At 45.5% G+C, this 22,010-nt stretch overlaps 1 protein-coding gene and 1 long non-coding RNA gene across 3 annotated transcripts in view; one reads left to right on the top strand and one right to left on the bottom strand.

Annotated features, from left to right (window-relative positions):
• LOC116541751 overlaps positions 1-6,392 on the top strand; it is a 21,113-nt gene extending 14,721 nt beyond the window's left edge. The window contains exon 4 of the long non-coding RNA XR_004264929.1: positions 6,311-6,392. This is a non-coding gene — a long non-coding RNA (uncharacterized LOC116541751). The remainder of the gene's footprint in view (positions 1-6,310) is intronic.
• Positions 3,599-22,010, bottom strand: part of WDR37 (WD repeat domain 37) — a 78,177-nt gene continuing 59,765 nt past the window's right edge. For both annotated transcript variants that reach the window (XM_032266165.1, XM_032266166.1), the window contains exons 12-14: positions 10,908-11,042; positions 10,119-10,233; positions 3,599-6,841 (exon numbers count right to left, since the gene is read on the bottom strand). In XM_032266165.1, coding sequence (XP_032122056.1) covers positions 6,710-6,841; positions 10,119-10,233; positions 10,908-11,042 — 382 coding nt within the window. In that variant the 3' untranslated portion in view covers positions 3,599-6,709. The remainder of the gene's footprint in view (positions 6,842-10,118; positions 10,234-10,907; positions 11,043-22,010) is intronic.

Here is a 22,010-nt window from a genome sequence, read left to right as displayed (position 1 = left end):
GTATTTTTGGTAGAGACAGGGTTTCACCATGTTGACCAGGATGGTCTGGATCTCTTGACCTCGTGATCCACCCGCCTCGGCCTCCCAAAGTGCTGGGATTACAGGCTTGAGCCACCGCGCCCGGCCTGTTTTTGTACTTTATGAAAACGGTTTCATATGCCCGTGGTCTTCAGTGCCTATGCTTTCATTCCACATTATGTTCCTGAGATCAAGGGTTGCGTGCAGCATGCTGCTCTCCAATTTTACCGCTCTGTGCTATTTCTCTGTGTAAATTTAACAATTTATCTACCCCTGTACGTTTGGGTTGTTTCTAGTTTGGTGCTGTCACCCTGCACAGTCCTTTGGCACATGTGGGGACTTTAGAAGAGTAGTTCTCAAACTGGACAGTAGAATTCCGTGTGAGAGCACGTTTATTATAAAAGGCAGTTCACCCTTCCCCAGATATTCCGAGTCAGTAGCTTCTGAAGACCCAGAAGTCTCCATTTTAACAAACACTCAAGACAATTCTAATACAAATGCTCTAGACATTGCAGCGTAATCAACCATGTTCTAAACACATACCTAGTGTGCTGGACACGGATGTATGCACACAGCCAGACTGTTTCCGAGATGTTTCCAAAATTGCTATACTACTTTAGACCCCAACCAACAAGGTGCAGAGTTCTAGCAGTCTATATATGTTCCACAGATTTTCCCTTCAATCTAATGACTGTGAAATGGTATTTCATTCTGGCCTTAATTTTCATATTCCTCATGTCTATATTTTGGTATTGGCACTTATTTTCTCTTTTGTGATATACCTATTCAGGTCTGCTGTTCAATTTCCAATTACCCTATGGACATATAAAATTTTGTTTGCTATCCTGGATAGTAGTCCTCTGTGAATTATATATGTTGCAACTACCACTTGTGGTTTATCATTTCACCCTAAAGGTGTCTTATAATGAACAGAACCTTTTAATTTTTGAATTCATCCACCTTTTCTAGTATGCCTAATGCATTTTTTTTTTTTTTTTTTTAGATGGAGTCTTGCTCTGTCGCCCAGGCTGGAGTGCAGTGGCGTGTTCTTGGCTCACTGCAACCTCCGTTTCCTGGGTTCAAGCGATTCTCCTGCCTCAGCCTCGTGAGTAGCTGGGACTACAGGTGTGTGCCATCACACCTGGCTAATTTTGGTATTTTTAGTAGAGATGGGGTTTCACCATGTTGACCAGGCTGGTCTCGAACTCCTGACCTCAGGCAATCCGCCCACCTCAGCCTCCCAAAGTGCTGGGATCACAGGAGTGAGCCACCTTGCCTGGCCTGCTTAATGCATTTTTAAAGAGCTGTTTAATAAACCTAATGTTATTTTAAAAATTTAATTTTGATGATTCTCCTTTAAAATTTCTTTTAACAGTTAATGCTGGAATTAATTTTTGTTTGGTGTGAGGTAGGGATCCAAATTGATTATTTAACTTCATGTGCATAACAAACAGTACTAGAACAATTAATTAAATCGGTCACTGCATTATGGTTCTCCAGAAAAACAGAACCAATAGGATGTATACAGATACACTAAGACTTATGATAAGGGATTGGCTCATGCAGTTATGGAGACTGAGAAGTCCTGCTGTCTGTCATCCACAAACCACAGGCCCAAGAGAGCTGGTGTTTTTGTTCCAGGTCAAGCCCGAAGGCCTGAGACCCTCCCACCCCCAATCAATCATGCCTGGACAAGGTGTCACGTGCTAAGGCATGACCACTCCGATAGCATCCACATGGTGAGAGGCAGACATGGTGCCCAGGTGAGAGAGAGGCAGAGTCTGTGGCGTGGTGGGGGTAAGATGCTCATCAGCACAAGCGACAGATGAACTTAGCTAAGATAATAATGTCTCTGTGACTGACATTTCCTAACCTATCATCAACCTTTTAAGGTGAAAATCCTGATCATATATTTTAGGCTGTCGGTGCATGAAACATCTTGAGTACATTAAGAAATGGCTGCACAGTCAATACCTTTCCTAGATGTTTTCTGAACTTTCGAATGAAGAACACTTCTTTCCAGCAAGAACTGCCTGTTCTAACCCCGAGACATATCTCAATCCATCCTCTTTCTCCATCCTACTGCCACCAACATAGCCCGGCAGCTAACATCCTTCACCTGGATGACTGGGCAGTCTCCCCACTTCTGATCTTCACCCTCTCAGGTGCAGACGATGAAAGCTCTTCCCCAGAGCTTCCTAGTGAGACAGTGCCTACGTGTCATCCCAGCTCCCCTACCCAGGCCACCACCTTTCACCTGCACTCTGGTCACACTGTGACCTCAGCACCTGAAGTGTGCCAAGCTCACCCAGCTTTTGCATATGGCGCTCTGCTCATTGGGAACTCTCCCTGCCACTTCCTGGTGCCTTGACTCACCTCAGAGAAGCCTCCTTGACCAGATACCCAAGGTAGCTCCTCACTATTCTCCACTCAGCGCACAAACCAAGAGGCCCCAGGAAACTCTTGGTTGGCTTCCACACAGAGCTCCTGCAGCTCCAAAGACCTGCTTAGTTCATTTTCATTTTGGCCAAAAGCTGCTTAATAAAAGATATTCTACTAAAATTAATTTAAAATTACACAAGACTTTTGGCCAGGCGTGGTGGCTCAAGCCTGTAATTCTAGCACTTTGGGAGGCCAAGGCAAGCAATCAGCCTAGGTAACACAGTGAGGCCCCGTCTCAAAAAAAAAAAAAAAAAATTTAATTAAAAAAAAATCATACAAGACTTTTAGCTAATTTCATTTTCAGCTTCTTCCCATTGTAATATAAATTGCATATGTTGCATATAATAAATTTAGGTGTTCCCAAATTTTAGCATAATTTTTTTAAATTCTAAGTTATTAAGGAAAAACAGATAGTAACCCTACAGCTAGTAAGGGAGACCAGCGTCCTGGCGTTTCGGTGAAATCACAGCAATGTGTAAGTATTTCCTTCTGAATTCTTGATACTAATAAAGCATGAATTTTAAATTCACTGAAGATGTAACATTATGAAATTTAGACAATAATCACAGGCTATCTAAGGAGGAAGATTGAGAAAGTTAAGTAACCAGTGGAGAAATGGTCTGCCTTTCTGGGTGAAGATGCTCCCAGCACCAACACAGCTTAGGCAGTGGCCTCGCCAGTGTGAAGGAGCCACTGTCTGCACAAGCAAGAATCCTCCCAGACTCTCCACCTGCTGACACCGTAGCAGCCTCAGCCTCAGCCACAGCTCGGGCCATGGCCACAGCCACAGCCATGTCCTCAGCCACCACCAAGGCCCCAGCCACAGCCCCAGTCCCAGCCCTGGTGTCAGCCTCAGCCACAGCCTCTGACTAGGCCACCACCATAGCCCCAGTCCCAACGCCAGCCTCAGCCTCAGCGACAGCCACAGCCACAGCCACAGCCACAGCACCGGCCCTGGTCTCGGCCTTGGCTTCAGCTTTAGTCATGGCCTCAACCACAGCCTCAGCGCTTGGGTCGGACACGGCCATGTACCAGGAGCCCCTGCCAATCTGCTTTGCATTCTCCCACAGAAAGTGGCACCTACTTTCTGTAACTGTATTTTTTTTTTTTTTTTTTTTACTTTCAAACAAGCTTACTGCAATGAGAACAGTATGAGCATTTTATTATACTGAGGAACTTTACCAAAAATTATATGAGACGGTTAATCCTTTTAGAAGTTGTTGAGGTCCTGATGGGGATGAAGAAGCATAATTACGTATTGTTTAATGTTAGCATAAGAGATGGATAGAAAACACAACTGATATTTTTAAGTCCAAAAATTTTTCGAATGACCAGTATTATATTTGTTCAACTTCTGGGTCATCTTGATGTTTATACAGTCATTCCCAATGTTTCACCAAAGCAAAACATGAAAAATGATAAAAATACTAAAATAAGAGACTCCCAATAACACAAAGCTTTTATAATAGTCATTATGGAACACAGACATTTTAATGAATTTCATATTGCAATGAAGACACTGAACACTTAGAGACAATTATATCGATAGAATAAAAACTGATTCCACAGAACACTTATAAATGCATACTTTCCTCCAAAGAAAGATGTTTTTCACAGATTTAAGTAACAAATGATTTACATAGGATTCTTCAGATTCCAAAATATGTACAGAATTTTTGTCTCTACAGAAACTGATGAGCAGTGGTTGAAAAAGAGAGTTGCTTTGCCCAACATGGCTCTTATGAAATTCTGTATTGATACACACTTTATAGTAACCACACATTTTCCATCTATTATTAAATGAAATTCTGGACACATCAGCATGAAGAACAAAACTGTTCCCATTTCCAAATACTGTTTCAGACGACATCACATGTGGCTGACGGCATGACCTAATTTAGCCACACATACGTACACATGTGCACATGCGCATGCGTGCGCGCACGCACACACACCATCCCCATCTTGTCTGTGACTCCTGATTAACACACTGCAGCAGCAGTGATGAGTTCACGTTAGAAGATGACACAGCGGCAAATAGCAAGGCGCCTCCGCTCCCAAGAGCTCTCCCTCAGCACCACAGGGCTGCGTCCTGAGGATGTGCAGGAGGAGCCGTTTCTGAGGTCCCTCCAGTTTGCTGGAGAAGGTGAGCAGGTATGGCAGTGAAGGTCACCAACATGCCTGGATCTCAATGGCCACTCTGAACATGGATTTTTAAAAGCTTCAAAAATGTTTTAATCTGGTTCTTAAGTTTGACTTAGCTATTTGCAGCCATCTTTCAATGTTCCTAGCCATCATCTTAAGACACCCAGACTTTCAAATTAAACTCCGAGGAACCCAAGCCGGCACTGTGCAGTGGCCCCGGAAGCCGCCCTGGGCTTAGGCCTTTGCATGTGCAATGTGGGAGGCTCTGGCAATCGGACCTCCGGCCATGAGAAAAAGCAGGGCCCAGCAACATCTGTGCATTAGGCAAGTTCACTCAGGACAGCAGGAGCCAAAACCTGAGATTCTCATCAACCGGAGGGACCAGGAGGACTCTGGACAGTGGACTCTCTGAACAGTGCAGTCAAGAAACAACGTCAGACAAAAACACAACACGTTTTTTATCTTTAACATAAAAACGACTGAAATATTTGCTGTTTGTCCCTTAGCCACATCAAATCCAAATGAGGTCACTGTCGGTTATTCTTGGGCCCCAGGCTGTCAGTCATTTCAGAATCATTCTGGAGGATTTAGATCTGAAGCTCGTAGGACCAGCCCCTGAAGACCCAAGTAAGGAGGTGCCTCTCACCCTTGGTGAGCTGCACAGAAGGACAGGTCTGAAAGTCCCATGTCCTACTGCACCTGCATCTACCAGTCCTCAGATGGGTTCCCTCCCACATCACCGTAAAACGGGGCAAGACACAAAGACCTGGGGTGTCACACGACAACTGTAAAGATCACTTTCCTGTGTCTCTCCAAGTGGTAAGCCTCCAGGTGGACGTATTGAAAGGACTGAAAATACGAGGCAGGAACTGAGAGCCTCTTCATCAAAACCGTAACTCAGCAAGAAACACTAACATACAGATTACCAGGTGAGCAGTAATTCCCAAGAAGGCAAGAACAGCAGGCTCCCTCAGCAGGAATGGGACTGGCACTGAAAGGCGTCCCCCTGTGGGAGCTGGAAGTGTCCCATCACAGGGCCTGCTGGCTGCGGCCGTCAGCGTGTGCGCTTAAGTGGAGAGCCTACACCTTCAGGACATGTCGGCGTGACTGTCTTTCCTGCCTTCTGAACTGAACTCGGTATTCCAGCTATAAACCAAAGTGCTCCAGTCAGGCACCAGTGAGACCCAAAGTTTCCCAGAGACCCGTCTCTGAGGTAGTGTTGTTGGCTCTCAAACACCACCATGGGAGTGAGCCCGTTTGGAAGCACATGACTGAGGTGCGGAGAATTCACTGGGCTCTGTGTGCAGGCAGCAGGGTCTCTGATCAAGGTCAAGTCACATTCCATGGACAAGTCATTTGAAACATCTAAAAACTGTTTATAACCACAGCTATAAACTAAAGTGCTTTACATTCATTTTGCTTAATATTTGAAATCGGTGATAAGAATCCTATTTCAAAATTTGCTAGCATGAGACCTTGGGAGATTGAAATGATTTTCTACAAAAAAAGCAGAACCCTTTTCTTTCCTAAAGAAACTCCAAATGGTACAAGTCCAACATCCCATGCTTCTTTTTAACTTCTAAAATCCAGGTTACCTTTGCAGAACTATAACAGAAATGACAGTGGAGGCGGACTACACAACAGCACGTGCTGAACCTCACACAGAGGTAAACACAAATCCCGGCGTGATCCTGCTGGTCACCAGCCAGCATAGGCAGATACGCACAGTTACTCCACGGGACGCGGGACTGCCAACGCCGCCATGTAATACACAGGTTCACATTTAATTCACACAAATGTAATGCCCTACTGTTCACCTGTCCAACGTCAACAACTCACAACCATTTCATGTGCTACATGGGAGGTGAGCTTCGCCTCTATGGCCTAAAGGACCCAATACACATACACAAGACAAAAGTAAAAAATATGACCACACATGTCTCTGTACACTTCATGCAAGCTGGGCACTATGTGAAAAGAACACATACAAAGTACCCTTCCCAGGGTCAAACTCTCACAAAAATGGCTGACTAATATACAAAAGAGCCTGCACCCATCAAAGGTCCGTGCTGGCAAACAGTGACACTAAGGACTGCCGGTGACCTTATTTTTCTTGTAGCAATGCAGGGATGTTGATGTTCCAACCAATGGCTTGCCGGTCAAACCCACAGGTGAACAGATTGCACACAGGGTGGTCTTCGCTCCACGCCGAGCAGCACACCATTCTCCTGTGGCCCTAGTGACATCAAACAAACCAAGATCAGTGCATTATTCCTGACAGTAAGATGTATAAGACCTCAGCCAAATGAATAACCCCATCACTCAAAGTAAGTACGTTAAACGACACGGTGCAAAGGATCAGTCCCCAAGAGCCAAGACCACCAAGCAGGGCAGAGCCACCGAACGTGCAGCCAGCCCAGGGCGAGTGAGGCCGGGGCACCAGTGAGTTCAAGGGTTGGTAGGACTTGCCCCAAAAGCACTATATGACTCCTTCTTCAAGAAAATGAGTAAGATTCCAGTCAGACAAAACAAATAAATGATCAGTGTGAAATTTTTGAATACTTCAAATTCCATTTTAACAAATAATTGGCTTCAGTAATAAAAGAACTAGAAAAATACATTTGATGTCATATAAAACAAGGATAAATAAATGGCCTTTTAGGTAGATTCCTGCCATCTTCAGGAATTCCAGTTAAATATCAGCATGTTGGAAAAGTTACTGCAAAATATTTAACAGAGCTTACAGCATATCACTGCGTATGTACGTAGCAGGCGCAGGCTCTTAGACAACACTTGGAATATCTGTGAGCAATGCCTTAGGACCCATCTGCATTTTCTAAATTACACAACAGCTCTCATGGGTTGCTATTACAGCATAAAGTGCAAGAGTCAGTATTAAGTAAAGCTACAGATTAAGAAACACTCAAAGAATGGCGTAACATTTTCCTGCAAAATAGTCACATATAAATATCCTATTTATGCATTTGGAGAGAGAATCACAATAGGTCACAAAAATGAAACAACTGTTAAGAAAGACCACATAACAAAAGATTACAAAAGGCGCAAGAAAGGAAGCAGCAATGCATCCATTAACTGGCGGTAAAACCAAGGCTGTGGGCAAGAGCTCTTTAAGGCGAAACTCACGGCATTCACTGCAGAAGTGCCAAGGACAAAGAGCTTCCAGGAGAGAGTCAGCCAGCACTTTCGCCTCAGGCAGAGCTCTCACGGGATTTTTATCTCATGCGCCCACAGCATCACCACCCAGGAAGCAGACGCACCTTGAAGATGTCCCATGCCACTGTGGCTGCCCCAGTGCACATGATGTGCTCCAGGACACTCAGCACGGGGCCACGTGGGCCTCTACTTCACAGGGCCCCTCATGCCCCAATAGCCTCTACTTCATAGGGACCCTTGCGCCCCAGGAGCCTCCATGTCACAGGGACCCTCGCGCCCCAGGAGCCTCCACTTCACAGGGACCCTTGCAGCGCAGGAGCCTCCACTTCACAGGCACCAGGAGCCTCCACAGGGTTCTGGGACACTGAAAACCACATTTCTCTGAAGAGGTGTTACAAGTTCTAAATAAAGTCAAGTCACATTTATTAATCTTAAAAATAAATCTATTTCACATACCACTTTAGGAGGGAATAAACCCAGGCACAGAATCCTACAATGCCAACAAAGTTGAATGTTCACAGATAACTGAAAATAAAACTGTCTACATGGAATTAGGATCACAAAGAACCACTTAGAATTCCGTTTTTCTGAGGGAAATACTCTCAAAGTAATACAGTCCTACTCATTCTCATGAATTTGTGCTTCAAAATGCAAACTTTACATGCTGCACAGCAATTTTACAATTCACATGGGCACCTTGAAAAGAGAACATTCTAGTGTGTTTAAGATGCAGCTTAGGGGACACATGATACTCAGCTGTTAACAAAACATGGAAAGATTCCCCAGGACAAGCAATTTATGGCTTTGTTAGGGTTGTGAGGTATATTTTTAGTTACTCTAATTTCATCAAATTTTTCTACTCCACTATTTTGATTTGTATCAAGGAGTAAAGACATCAATAGTCAACTCTGAACAGTGCATGCAGGCACCGTGAAGGGGAACTGAAAAGACACCCAGTCTCAGGGAATGTCACTTCCAGAAAGTCTGTGCCATGGGAAGAAAAGATGCTGCCGCGCTGGGAGCCCCCACTTTTGCACCCGCCTCCCTGACTGCCCACCCTGCCTGCCGTTTCTGAGGTGCACACCCCGGGCAGAGCAGCTGTGGCCCATGAGCCACAAGCCAGTGTCCACAGAATGAGCCACAGAGGCACTGAGGGGGCCACCCATGCTGCCTGTGAGTGTGTGCAGCCCTGTGTACCCACAGGGGGACTCAGGGAGCAAATCCATCTACTTACACAGGTATCAAGACAGTACTCCAACAAGATCAAAAGGAGACAGGAAAGAAGGAGACTCTGGGGCGGGGGGGGCTTCTGTTAAGCACAAGGCTGGGGAGATGCTGCCTCAACTGTGGGGGGTTTCTGTGCATCGCAGCTGCCCTGGTGACCTCCTGGGGGAGATCCAACAGTGAACACCACCCACACTATGGCCCAGGCCCAACTCAGAGCACGTCAAAATCACCAGGGAATTTGAACAGTGGCCCCCAGGTCCTCCAGGGCCTCTGCATCTGTGCAGGTGCCATAGTCTCGATTCTCTTTGTGCCTTCCAGGCAACCAGGACGGGTGGGCTGAACAGCACATACCGAGAAACTCCCTCCGCCATCTTCCGAACTCAGCAAGGAGCAACCCCTCACCTTACAAGAAACTAACATTTAAACAGATTTCTTCCTGTCTCAACTATCTGCCATAGAAATGGGTTTTTCTGGCTGGAGGTGGAGGAGGTCCCACCTTAAAGACCCCTCAGTCTACAACCAAGCCAGCTTCTGCCTGGCCACAGTGCCCATGCAGCCTCTCAACACTTCCAGTCTGTACAGCCTCAACTGCAGACATCTACGCCTGCTTCCCTACAGAGCAGCCACTAACACGTGCACGAAAGAGCTTGTTCCTCATGGCTGTGAAACAGAGGAAGTACATGTTTTATCTTATTTATTTTTAAACTTAAAAATGATCATGGTATTAAGAACACTGAAGTAAGTCTGGAATAACTTGGGTATACAACTCTACTTTTTCAACTCTAAACTTTAAGAACTCTAAATATAGCTCAAGTATTTCCAATGAAAATTTAGCAGGCAAAGACTTAGTACGAAAATAAGAATGTAAAATATCTCTAATAATTTTATATTGATTACATGTTGAAATTATATTATTTTTGCATATTTGATTAAATAACGCTAACTCTATCGTTCAAGTTAATTTCTGTCATTTCTCTCTGTTAACACGGTTATTAGAAAATGTGAAATCAAATGTGCAGCTCACATTCCGTTTCTACTGGCAGCAATGGGCAGGCTGTGTAGCCCATCCTCCTCCACCATGCCCTGTGTGTGCACAGTGGCTGTGCCATTACCTGTCGGCTGCTCCGGGGAAGTCGTGCCAGGCGCACTCCTGACATATCAAACAGTCTCACTTGTCGGTTGTCATGGGGGAGGGCTATGATTTTTTGGCCAACACATACGTTGATCCTGCAAAGAAGAGATGAAAGTGGATTGTGTATGAAACAGTGACACTGTAAGTTTTTGAGTTTACAGATAATGATGCAGGAGATTCCTTATTATTCACAATTCAGAGCTACTACATCAACAAAATGCGTGTACCACCTGCTTACACGCAGTTTAAAAAGAGACCAAAACCACCTGCTTACACGCAGTATTAAAAGGAGACCGAATTACTCACACAAACCTAACGAGATCACACAGACCCCATGTGCATATACACACAATACAGACACACACACACTGCTCAATGGTAGAACCAGACCCACCCAGACACAAGACCAACCCCTCACGGTGAGTACACATCTGGCCACAAACGGGTCATTCTTATTCTCACAAATCTCACTAATCCAACCTGGTTTTAGACTAACTTAGTTTAAGTTTTCATGGAATACTGAGACTGTGCTGGAGGCTGAAGGAGCCCAGGTCATTCTTATTCTGACAAATCTCACTAACCCAACCTGATGTTAGACTAAGTTAGTTTAAGTTTTCATGGAATACTGAGACTGTGCTAGAGGATGAAGGAGCATAAACCATTTTCCCGGAGGCTCTAACAGTGAAACCTCTATGAATAAAACATGCAATCACAATCAACCCTTTCACATCAAACTAAGCCACTTGCTTAACCAACAGATTTGCTTTACCTGTTAATGGCAGAGTCTGTGCGAATAGTTGCAATGGGGGATCTCATGTTTTTCAAGTCCCAGACTTTCACCGTGCGGTCATCACTGCCTGAAACCACATTGTCTCCCACGGTGAACACAGCAGAGGTCACAGTGCTACAAGGAAAGGGGACGGGGTCAGACACAACAGCAAAGATGCAGAGGCGACACCAGACACTACACACACAACCCTGACTGGGGGTGGGAAGGAGGTCGGAGAGGCACAAGCTCCCAGCTGTCTCCTCTGCAAACCGTGTCTGCCTCCCAAAGCCGCTCCACCAGTGCACAAAAAGGACAGCTGATTCCTTCCCAGTGGATGAGGAATACACGGTCCATTCTACTCTACATCCCCAGGCAACGGAACAAAGAGAAGTGATAGAAAGTAGGGCTGGACAGAACATGCCCAAATGTCTACATATCTGGGTCCACAGCAGAGAATGAAAAAAAAAAAAAAAAATCCATTCCAACAACTCTCAATCAATTTAATCATGACACAGGAGTTCGAAAAAAACACTCTGACAACTCAACAATTCAAACACGGACAAAGGACTTGGACAGACATTTTCCCAAAGACACATAAACAGCCAAGAAGCCCTGCACACCAGCGTCCACAGCGGCATTACTGACAATGGCCACAGGTGCAAACCCACGTCCATCAGCAGATGGAATGAATGCAGCATGTGCACATGTTGGAATATTATTCAGGCATAAAAAAGAAATTCTAACACATGCAACAACATGAATGACTTTCAAGAATCCCCCTCATCTAAGATCCCTGAACAGGCAAATTCATAGACACAGGAAGTAGAACAGGGGTTTCTCAGGGCCTGGGGAAGGGCAGGAATGGGGCGTTTAACAGGCACAGAGTTTCTGTTTGAGATAATGAAAAAGCATAAGAAATAGTGATGGCAGATGTACAACAATGTGATTTTATTTAATGCCACTGAAATACATATATTAAACAGTTAAAATAGTAAATGTTATGTATATTTAACCACAAGTTTTATCTTAAAAAGTATGAGGGAAAAAATTCAGTATCAGAACCACTCTTGGAGCCTGCTTATATAAATCCAACATAATAATTAATAATTTTCTTTTTAATTCAAATGTGTTAAAGTATATGGCCCTCAGGGAAAGGGGTTCAAGGAACTGAAGAGGCCCTAAAATGGTTAAGATGGAACTCAAAAGGTAGCAGAAGACAAGAAATAACTAAGATCAGAGCAGAACTGAAGGAGACAGAGACAAAAAAAAACCCTTCGAAATAAATAAATCTAGGAGCTGGTTTTCTGAAAAGAACAACAAAATAGACTGCTAGCCAGATTAATAAAAAAGAAAAGAGAATAATCAAATTGATGCAATAAAAAATGATAAAGGGGATATCACCACCAATCCCACAGAAATACAAACAACCATCAGGGATTACTACAAACAACCCTATGCACATAAACCAGTAACCTGGAAGAAATGGATAAATTCCTGGACACTTGCACCCTCCCAAGACTAAACCAGAAAGAAGTTGAAACCCTGATTAGACCAATAACAAGCGCTGAAGTTGAGGCAGCAATTAATAGTCTACCCACCAAAAAAAGTCCAGGTCCAGACGGGTTCACATCCGCATACTACCAGACGTACAATGAGGAGCTGGTACCATTCCTTCTGAAACTATTTCAAACAATATAAAAAGAGGGAATCCTCCCCAACTTATTTAATGAGACCAACATCATCCTGATACCAAAACCCAGCAGAGACTCAACAAAAAAAGAAAACTTCAGGCCAATCTCCATGATGAACACAGATATAAAGCTCTTCAATAAAATGCTGGCAAACCAACTGCAACAGCACATCAAAATGCTTATCCAACACAATCAAGTAGGCTTCATCCTAGGGATGTAAGGCTGGTTCAACATACGCAAGTCTATAAACACAATCCATCACGTAAATGGAACCAAAGACAAAAACCACATGATTATCTCAATAAATGCAGAGGCGGCCTTCGACAAAATTCAACAGCCCTTTATGCTAGAAACTCCCAAAAAACTAGGTATCAGTGGAACGTATCACAAAATAATAAAAGCTATATACGACAAACCCACTGCCAATATCATACCGAACAGGCAAAAACTGGAACCATTCCCTTTGAAATCTGGCACTAGACAAGGATGCCCTCTCTCACCACTCTTATTCAATATAGTATTGCAAGCTTTAGCCAGAGCAATCAGGCAAGAAAAAGAAATAAAGGGTATTCAATTAGGAAAGGAGGAACTCAAATTGTCTCTATTTGTAGGCGACATGACTGTATATTTAGAAGATCCCATCGTCTCAGTCCAAAATCTCCTTAAGCTGATAAGCAACTTCAGCAAAGTCTCAGGATACAAAATCAATGTGCAGAAATCACAAGCATTCCTATACACCAATAACAGACTAACAGAAAGCCAAATGAAGAGCAAACTCCCATTCACAATTGCTACAAAGAGAATAAAATACCTAGGAATATAACTAACAAAGGAGGTAAAGGACCTTTTCAAGAACTACAAACCACTGCTCAAGGAAATAAGAAAAGATACAAACAGATGGAAAAACATTCCCTGTTCATGGTTAGGAAGAATCAATATCATGAAAATGGCCATACTGCCCAAAGTAATTTATAGATTCAATGCTATCCCCATCAAACTACCAATGACCTTCTCAACAGAACTGGAAAAAAAACACTTTAAACTTAATATGGAACCAAAAGACAGCCTGCATAGCCAAGGCAATCCTAAGCAAAAAGAACAAAGCTAAAGCCATCACGCTGCCGAACTTCAAACTATACTACAAGGAAACAGTACCAAAACAGAGACATAGACCAATGGAACAGAACAGAGGCCTCTGGAGCAACAATACACATCTACAACCATCTAACCTTTGGCAAACCTGACAAAAATAAGCAACGGGGAAAGGATCCCCTGTTAAATAAATGGTGTTGGGAAAACTGGCTAGTCATGTGCAGAAAGCAAAAACTGGACCCCTTCCTGACACCTTACACTAAAATTAACTCCAAATGGATTAAGGATTTAACCTAACACCTAACACCATAAAAGCCCTAGAAGAAAACCTAGGCAAAACCATCCAGGACATAAGCATAGGCAAGGATTTCATGAATACAACACCAAAAGCATAGCAACAAAAGCCAAATTAGACAAATGGGATCTAATTAAATTTCAGATACAGCAAAAGAAACAATCATAAAAGCAAACTGGCAACCAAAATGGGAGAAAATTTTTGCAATCTACCCATCTGACAAAGGGCTAATACCCAGAATCTACAAAGAACTAAAGCAGATTTACAAGAAAAAAACAAACAAACCCATCCAAAAGTGGGTGAAGAATATGAACAGACACTTTTCAAAAGAAAATATATACGAAGCCAACAAACATATGAAAAAATGCTCATCGTCATTAGAAAAATGCAAATCAAAACCACACTGAGATACCATCTCACGCCAGTTAGAATGGTGATCATTAAAAAATCCGAAAACAACTGATGCTGGAGAGGATGTGGAGAAATAGGAACACTTTTACACCGTTGGTGGGAGTGTAAATTAGTTCAACCATTGTGGAAGACAGTGTGGCAATTCCTCAAGGATCTAGAAATAGAAATTCCATTTGACCCAGCAATCCCATTACTGGGTATATACCCAAAGGATTATAAGTTGTTCTATTATAAAGACATATGCACACGTATGTTCATCAAGGCACTGTTTACCGCAGAAAAGACCTGGAACCAATCCAAATGCCCATCAATGATAGACTGGATAAAGAAAACATGGTATATACACACCATGGAATACTATGCCACCATAAAAAACGATGAGTTCATATCCTTTGTAGGGACATGGATGAACCTGGAAACCATCATTCTCAGCAAACTGACACAAGAACAGAAAATCAAACACTGCATGTTCTCACTCATAGGTGGGTGTTGAACAAGTGGATACAGAGAGGGGGGCATCACACATTGGGGTCTACTGGGGGAGGGACAATGGGAGGGAAGGTGGGGAGGGATAACGGGGGTAGAAATGTCAGGTATAGGTGATGGGGGGAGATGGAGGCAGCAAACCACCTTGCCAGGAAGGTACCTAGGCAGCAATCTTGCATGACTTGCACATGTACCCCAGAATCTAAAGTACAATTTAAAAAAAACAAAAAGTTTTAAGACAGCAAAAAAAAAAAAAAAGATGGGAGAACCACACCCTGAAGATGAAAAGTACCATAAAGACAAGAAAAGAGGGGGAAGAAAGGTTTCATCAGTTTGTGTTATTTAAACTATTTTCATAAACTTTGCTCTTGAAATGTAAAAAACAGTTTGACATGGTGCTAAGTATATTAAATACTCTTGCTAGTGGTAAAATTGTATTAAATATATAAACAAAGGATGTTATCACTTGAATTGCACTGAGGATCACTGAAGAAACCAGTCAAAATCTGCAGAGGAAACCGTGTCCTCACCGGCTGAGGCTGGGCTGGCAGGGGGCTGGGGTGACCACCTTAACCAGCCAGCAAAGGAAAGTCGCCAGCACCTGCCGGAAGGTATTTAGGACTCAAATAATAAAATGGCATTTGAAGAAGAAAATTCAATCACCTCTTTGCTTGCTGGCAAAGTTCAGTAAAAAGAATGTGATAAAAACCTTACTTTTCCTGTCAGCTGAGGACACCTCATCCAGGTATGATCCACAGTTCTCTTCAGCTGTGGCCACGGGGGCTGCTCATCCTGCCCGGCACAGGGCTGGGGTCAGTCCACGTGCTCCCCAGTCCCCCATGACTGGCCCATCCAGGAAGACATGCCCTGACTTCAGGGCACAGTGGGCAGATCCTGAGATGGGGGGGCAGTGGCTTCTCAGAGCGACACAGGCTTGATGCCTACACTGCCTCCCAGGGGACAAAAACTAGGGTCACTCACTCTGTTCAGAGGCACAAAACCCACCTCATCCCTCACTGAAGCGTCTGGGATACCTATGAGACAATAGCATGTGAATTTCCACCTTTCCACGAAGGAAGTGTCCTATTGTCGTCACAAGTCACTAATTCACGTGGACAAAGCTTGGTTTTCACATCTGCCCTCACCATCAAAGGTCCGTCCATCCAAATTGCCTGGAACTTCAGAGTCCAATTGAAATGCCAGTTGTCCCGGCCACTGAGGCTGTATCATGAGATGCGATTTCATGCTCTATGCGGCCCTGGATGAGAGGAGCACCATCCAGTCACCAAGCCCATTTATGAAAATCCCCCTCATGTAAGTGGACGTGAGCTAAGTTCTAATTAAGTCTAAGCTCCACTGCATTACAAGATTTTTAAACACACAACACTGAAGCACAGCAAAGATACTAAGAAAAGAGTCAAAGAGATTCAACGGCACCTGGGAACACGCTCTGACACTCAGGCCCCGGAGCATAGCCAGGATGCGGCAGCAGCGACAGCGCTTTCACATCTGCCTTCTCAGAGGCCTGGCCATGGCGCCCATAGCTGCAGAGTGGATTTGCTGACGCTGATCCCCTGCCAGGACCTGACGTCTGGTCAGGGCCCTCCCCTGTGCTGGGGCGTCCTCGCCCATGGATGCAGCAGCCGCCCTGCCCAGACACATCAGAAACTAGAGCAGGCCCTTCCCCAGGGGTGACAACCAACACAGTCTCCTGAGGAAACTGCCCGGCTGGAAACCACGGCATCATCATGGGGCAGGACACGAGAAGACACTTAACACAGTCGGCTAACGAGAGCAGCACGGGCAGAGGAGAGACTCTGAAAGCCAACCCAGTAACTCCTCTGGATCTTCATCTAAAAAATAAAGAACAATGTGAGGGCCTGACTACAAATCAGGCTGCCACGCTTCAGTGAGAAGGTTACCACAAGGCTTGGTGGGCCCCAGCTGCCAGGGGATCCTGGAAGGGCAAGGGGAGGGCTGCCCCCGACTTCTCTTTGAACTGGAGTCTTCAGGATATTTGGCCAAGTTAAGTTTCAGTGAACATTCTGCTAAATTAATGGGAAAAAAGGCTCAACAAAAGATCGCCTAACCCCACGTTAATGAAATGCTATAAGACATTAGGTTTTTAATAAATCACAATCCTGACAAGTATTGTCGGACATCAAAAGAAAAAGGAGCTGGCAAAGAGGCAGCAGTTTCCAAGGCACCCTCAGCCCACAGGTCCCACGGGGAGGCTGGCGCGCACGGCCGCTCACTGGAAACGCTTCCGATGCTGCCAAACTCCAGCAAACTCATTTATCTTGTCGTGCAGGGCAGCCGAGCATGCTCCTCCAGCTGACAGCATGGCACCTCCTCGCCGCACACCACTGCCTGGTCTGGAACATTCCGCTCCCTCTGCGAGTCTCCATCAGCGGAAATGTCGCGAAGCTGGCATCCTCATTAGGACGAACAGCTGTCTCCCAGTCACACAGAGACACAGAACTGCTTCTGCATAACAATCTGCTGAAATTTCACGGCGACGGAAAAGAAGACACGACACGGAAAACGCTGGGCCACAAAGCGCTGATGGGAGTGCTTTCCTGGCACATCAAACACTGACGATCATTCCCTTTCCTATTTTTAAAATGCAGCTTCCTCAGTAATGTGTTTCCATCTGAGGAGCAGGCCTGTGTGTCCAGAGAGAGCCAGCATGCGCCAGAGGAGGCCCGCAGATGACAGCCACATCCTAGAAACACAGGCTTCTCAGTCAAGGTACCGAGAAGAGAGCTTCGAAAGGAATGGCTGTGAAGGCACCACTGCGGCTTCATTGCCTTGGCGGGTCAACTGCTCTGTTACAGCACTTGTAGAAAGTACTAGTGCAACATCTGCATTGCCCAGCAACCCTGACTCTAAAAAGTGCTCTAAGTAACCAAAGCACCCCCCAACAAGCCAGCCCGGGACCCCCGGTGCCCTCAGAATGGGTGCTTCACAGCACAAGGGAAGATGTGGGTAGCTGCGTTGCGTTCAGGGCAATCAGAGCCCTTCCCACAATTTTCCAAACTATCTGCGTGAAATCCGAGTAACACATGAATCGGGTCTTCCCTTCACAGCCGGGCCGCCCACACGCACGCTGCGGAGTCTCCCAGCCTCTCTCATACCCACGCCTTTCAGAATCGAGAACTCACACAAGCCTTCATTCAACGAACTCAGAGGACTCACCGAGAAACAGAAAGTCACATTCCAATAAAAAGCATTTCTAAATACTCCTGGATGGCTACCTCTCAAAAAAGTGGACCTTAAGATAAAACAATCACAGCAAAAATCAAATATGTATCACACGTGATCCTTTCTCAGAATTTAAAGTCCAACTGTTCCCTGGAGAAAAGAAGTCAGTTCTCCTAACACATAGTTCTACCTCAGTAGTCTCATGGAGCCAAGCTACTCTTCAAACCACCTCGTCAGAAATAGTGAGACATTTCCCAACTAAGTCACTGACAAGGGCTGTACTACAGAACTGTTCATGCAACAAATACTTACTCATCACTGGCTGTGTCCAGCCCCGCTCCTTGTGAGACAGCGTGCAGCAGAGCGGAAGGTAAAGTTGCTCCAGTGACACCTCCCTCTTCCCAGGGAAGGGGGCAAGTGACCGGCCACTTCCAGAAGGTAAGCAGTGTTAGGCACACAATAGCACCCTAATGGCTGGAAGTGCTGCCGACAGGCACCACAGCAAAGCTACAGGAAGCCTCTGCAATACTGTGTTACCACTGCCCACAAAAACGAGCTTCTAAAGTGACTTCAGACCACACTAAAGCCTCCCTAAGATTTGACAACTGAATTAGTAAGAACCTTTCCGCACACTATTCAAAGAAAACATTTAGTTCAGTACAACCTGACCGCCTCACCCGGCCAAAGATCAGGTCCATGAGCCATGTGGAGGCACAGAGAGAACACTCTTCTGCTAGCTCAAGAGCTTCATCTCGGCTATGACACAAAGAAAGAAGATCCATGACAGACTTGTTGAGCTGTGGTACCTGGACTCAGTTACAGCACTCAGCTCTGTGATCTCCGGACTAAGCACACAGCACTCACCTATATGATCTCCAGAGTAAGCACACAGCACTCAGCACTGTGATATCCGATCTAAGCTTAACACAGCACTCAGGTCTGTGATCTCTGGACTAAGCACACAGCACTCAGCTCTGTGATATCCGGTATAAGCTTAACACAGCACTCAGCTCTGTGATATCCAATCTAAGCTTAACACAGCACTCAGCTCTGTGATCTCTGGACTAAGCACACAGCATTCAGCTCTGGGACCTCCAGACTAGGCACACAGCACTCAGGTCTGTGATCTCTGGACTAAGCACACAGCGCTCAGCTCTGTGATCTCTGGACTAAGCACACAGCACTCACCTCTGTGATCTCTGGACTAAGTACACAGCACTCACCCATGTGATCTCTAGAGTAAGTACACAGCATTCAGCTCTGTGTTCTCTTGATCAGCTCTGTCTCATGTACTGATCTTATAATTCTAGAATGTCAAGGCTACTAAGGACACAAGCCGTTTCTTATAACTACTGCATCTGCAGGAGCCTATACAGACATATTTTCCAAATACATGCTCTTAACTTGTTTGCAACATGGCCTTCTGGAATATAGAAGAAATTCCTAACACCCATGCACTCATGTTCTTTCTTCATAGGAATGGCCCTTAATCTTTTATTTGGGTTTTTATTTCTACATATCCATTTTAGAATCTTCAGCAGCAATAAGAGAAATCAGTTGAGATTGAGAGAGAAACAGCATTAGAAACCAGCACAAAAATAACAAAAAGCAACAACTGACTTCCAGAGAAGCCAAAACAAAACACAACAGAGACAACACAGCAACACCCAGGCTGTGAGACCATCCAGGCAGGGAGGCAGTGTGGCACACACTCCCAAAGCACTGGTATGTCCCTCTCTCACACACACATGAAATAAAGTCTTTTTTCACAAAGTGCTGGTTCTTGAGGGGTCACTGGAGAAATCACTTCTGGGGAACATCATGCTCTCCAAAGACGGTGTTAAATGAAGTGTTTCTCTGCTCTGCTGCTGAGCACTGGAAACCCTGGAGCTCAGAGGCGTGCAGGGACTTCAGGCAGTGCTGGCTGCGGATGGCTGAGCGCACACGGCAGCGGGTGCTGATCAGAGGCTGCCAGGCAACCCTCAACTGCCACCCAGGCCCTGGCTCTGCAGTGGCCACGCAAACAGCATGGCCACCACCATCCTTTCCAAACATAAGCTGGGACTTTAGGCAGCTTTCCTCCCCACGCTGCCCGCTCCGCACAGATGCTGGTTTCTGCCACGTGGATTCTGACTCAGACACCCGCACCTGTCTCCAGAGTCTGTCCTAAAGTTCCTCACAGTTAGGAAGTTTCTAGTATGTATCAGTCGCCTGATGGCTGCTTTATAGTCATCTCAACGAAAAGTGACAGAATCCGATCAGTCAAAACAAAGCTTCACGTAGAGCAATTCAAATGTAGTAATTTCCTTAAGTCCTTATTTTATTAGTTCCTGAGTAGCCCTTCTTAAATGAGGAACTTTAAAAGCATAAAATAGAGATATACTAAATCCCTTCTCACTTTTAAAAACAGTATTCTAACTTAGAAGCAACTTTAAAATGCATCAACATGCAGCCAGGTACAGTGGCTCATGCCCGTAATCCCAGCATTTTGGAGGCTGAGGTGGGAGGATCACTTGAGGCCAGGATTTTGAGAGCAGCCTAAGCAACATAGTGAGACTCTATCTCTACAAAAAACGCACAAGTTAGCCGGCAGTGGTGGCACAGCCCTGTAGTCCCAGCTACTCAGGAGGCTGACAAGGGAGGATCCCTTGAGGCCGGGCACTTGAGATTGCAGTGAGCCATGATCATGTCACTGCAGTCCAGCCTGGGTGAGGGAGTGAGGCCTTGTCTCAAAAATAAATAAATAAAAATTTTAAAACCTGCCCAGGGACTGGCTCAGGAAGTGTGTTACGTTCACACCACTGGACACTGAGAGAGGAAGCTGGGACAGCAACCCTGCAGGTGATGGTAGGGAGAGCGCTGCTCTGCTGGTGAGAGGCAAGGATTCTCCTCTGCACAGAAAGCACCATGGGCCTACGTGTGCCCAGCCACGCACTGCAACTGCTAACATCTCCTTGGCTGTTTCTGTGATAACAAGACAAAACATTCACTAACTAATAGACAGGAAACACCCAAAACCACCTCCAACATGACAGCGGCAGTGAGATCCTGTTCCTGCCAACTGCTGCCCACTATACTTCCCTGGAATCTGTGTACCCCACTCAGGCCAAGCAGCAAAGCTCAGAAAACCTGCCACAGGCGACAGAGGGAGTCCTCAGTGACCCTAGCCTCAGTTTTACAATAACCTTACTGTAAGATTATTACTAAGAATTGTATTTATATAAATATATACACTTCCTCAAAATAAAATGAATTATCTTAATTAATTTATGCAGCAACAAGGATAGAACTAGGGGCCAGTATCTTAAGTGAAACAATGCAAACACCGAAAGACAAAGAGCACTTGTCCTCACTGGCAGGTGGGAGCAAAATGACATATACACAAGGACAGTGGAGGACTGACGGACAGTGCAGGGACCCCAGGGTGGAGTGGACAACAGGACTGACGGACACAGCAGGACCCCAGGTAGAGTGGACACAGGGCTGACGGACAGTGCAGGGACCCCGGGGTAGAGTGGACAACAGGACTGATGGACAGGGCGGAGACCCAGGGTGGGGTGGACACAGGACTGACGGACAGTGCAGGGACCCCGGGGTAGAGTGGACAACAGGACTGATGGACAGGGTGGAGACCCAGGGCGGGGTGGACACAGGACTGATGGACAGGGCGGAGACCCAGGGTGGGGTGGACACAGGACTGATGGACAGGGCAGAGACCCAGAGTGAGGTGGACACAGGACTGATGGACAGGGCGGAGACCCAGGGCGGGGTGGACACAGGACTGATGGACAGGGCGGAGACCCAGGGCAGGGTGGACACAGGATTGACAGACAAGGTGGAGATCCAGGGCAGGGTGAATGATGCGAGGACTGATGGACAGGGCGGGGTGGATGATGGGAGGACTGATGGACAGGGCAGAGACCC

The sequence above is a fragment of the Sapajus apella genome, unplaced genomic scaffold (genome assembly GCF_009761245.1).
Source record: "Sapajus apella isolate SASKATOON/1434 unplaced genomic scaffold, GSC_monkey_1.0 scaffold155, whole genome shotgun sequence".
In the NCBI taxonomy this organism is placed as follows: Eukaryota; Metazoa; Chordata; class Mammalia; order Primates; family Cebidae; genus Sapajus; species Sapajus apella.
The sequence above is the reverse complement of the archived record's forward strand: the minus strand, read 5'-3'. Positions and strand labels throughout refer to the sequence as shown.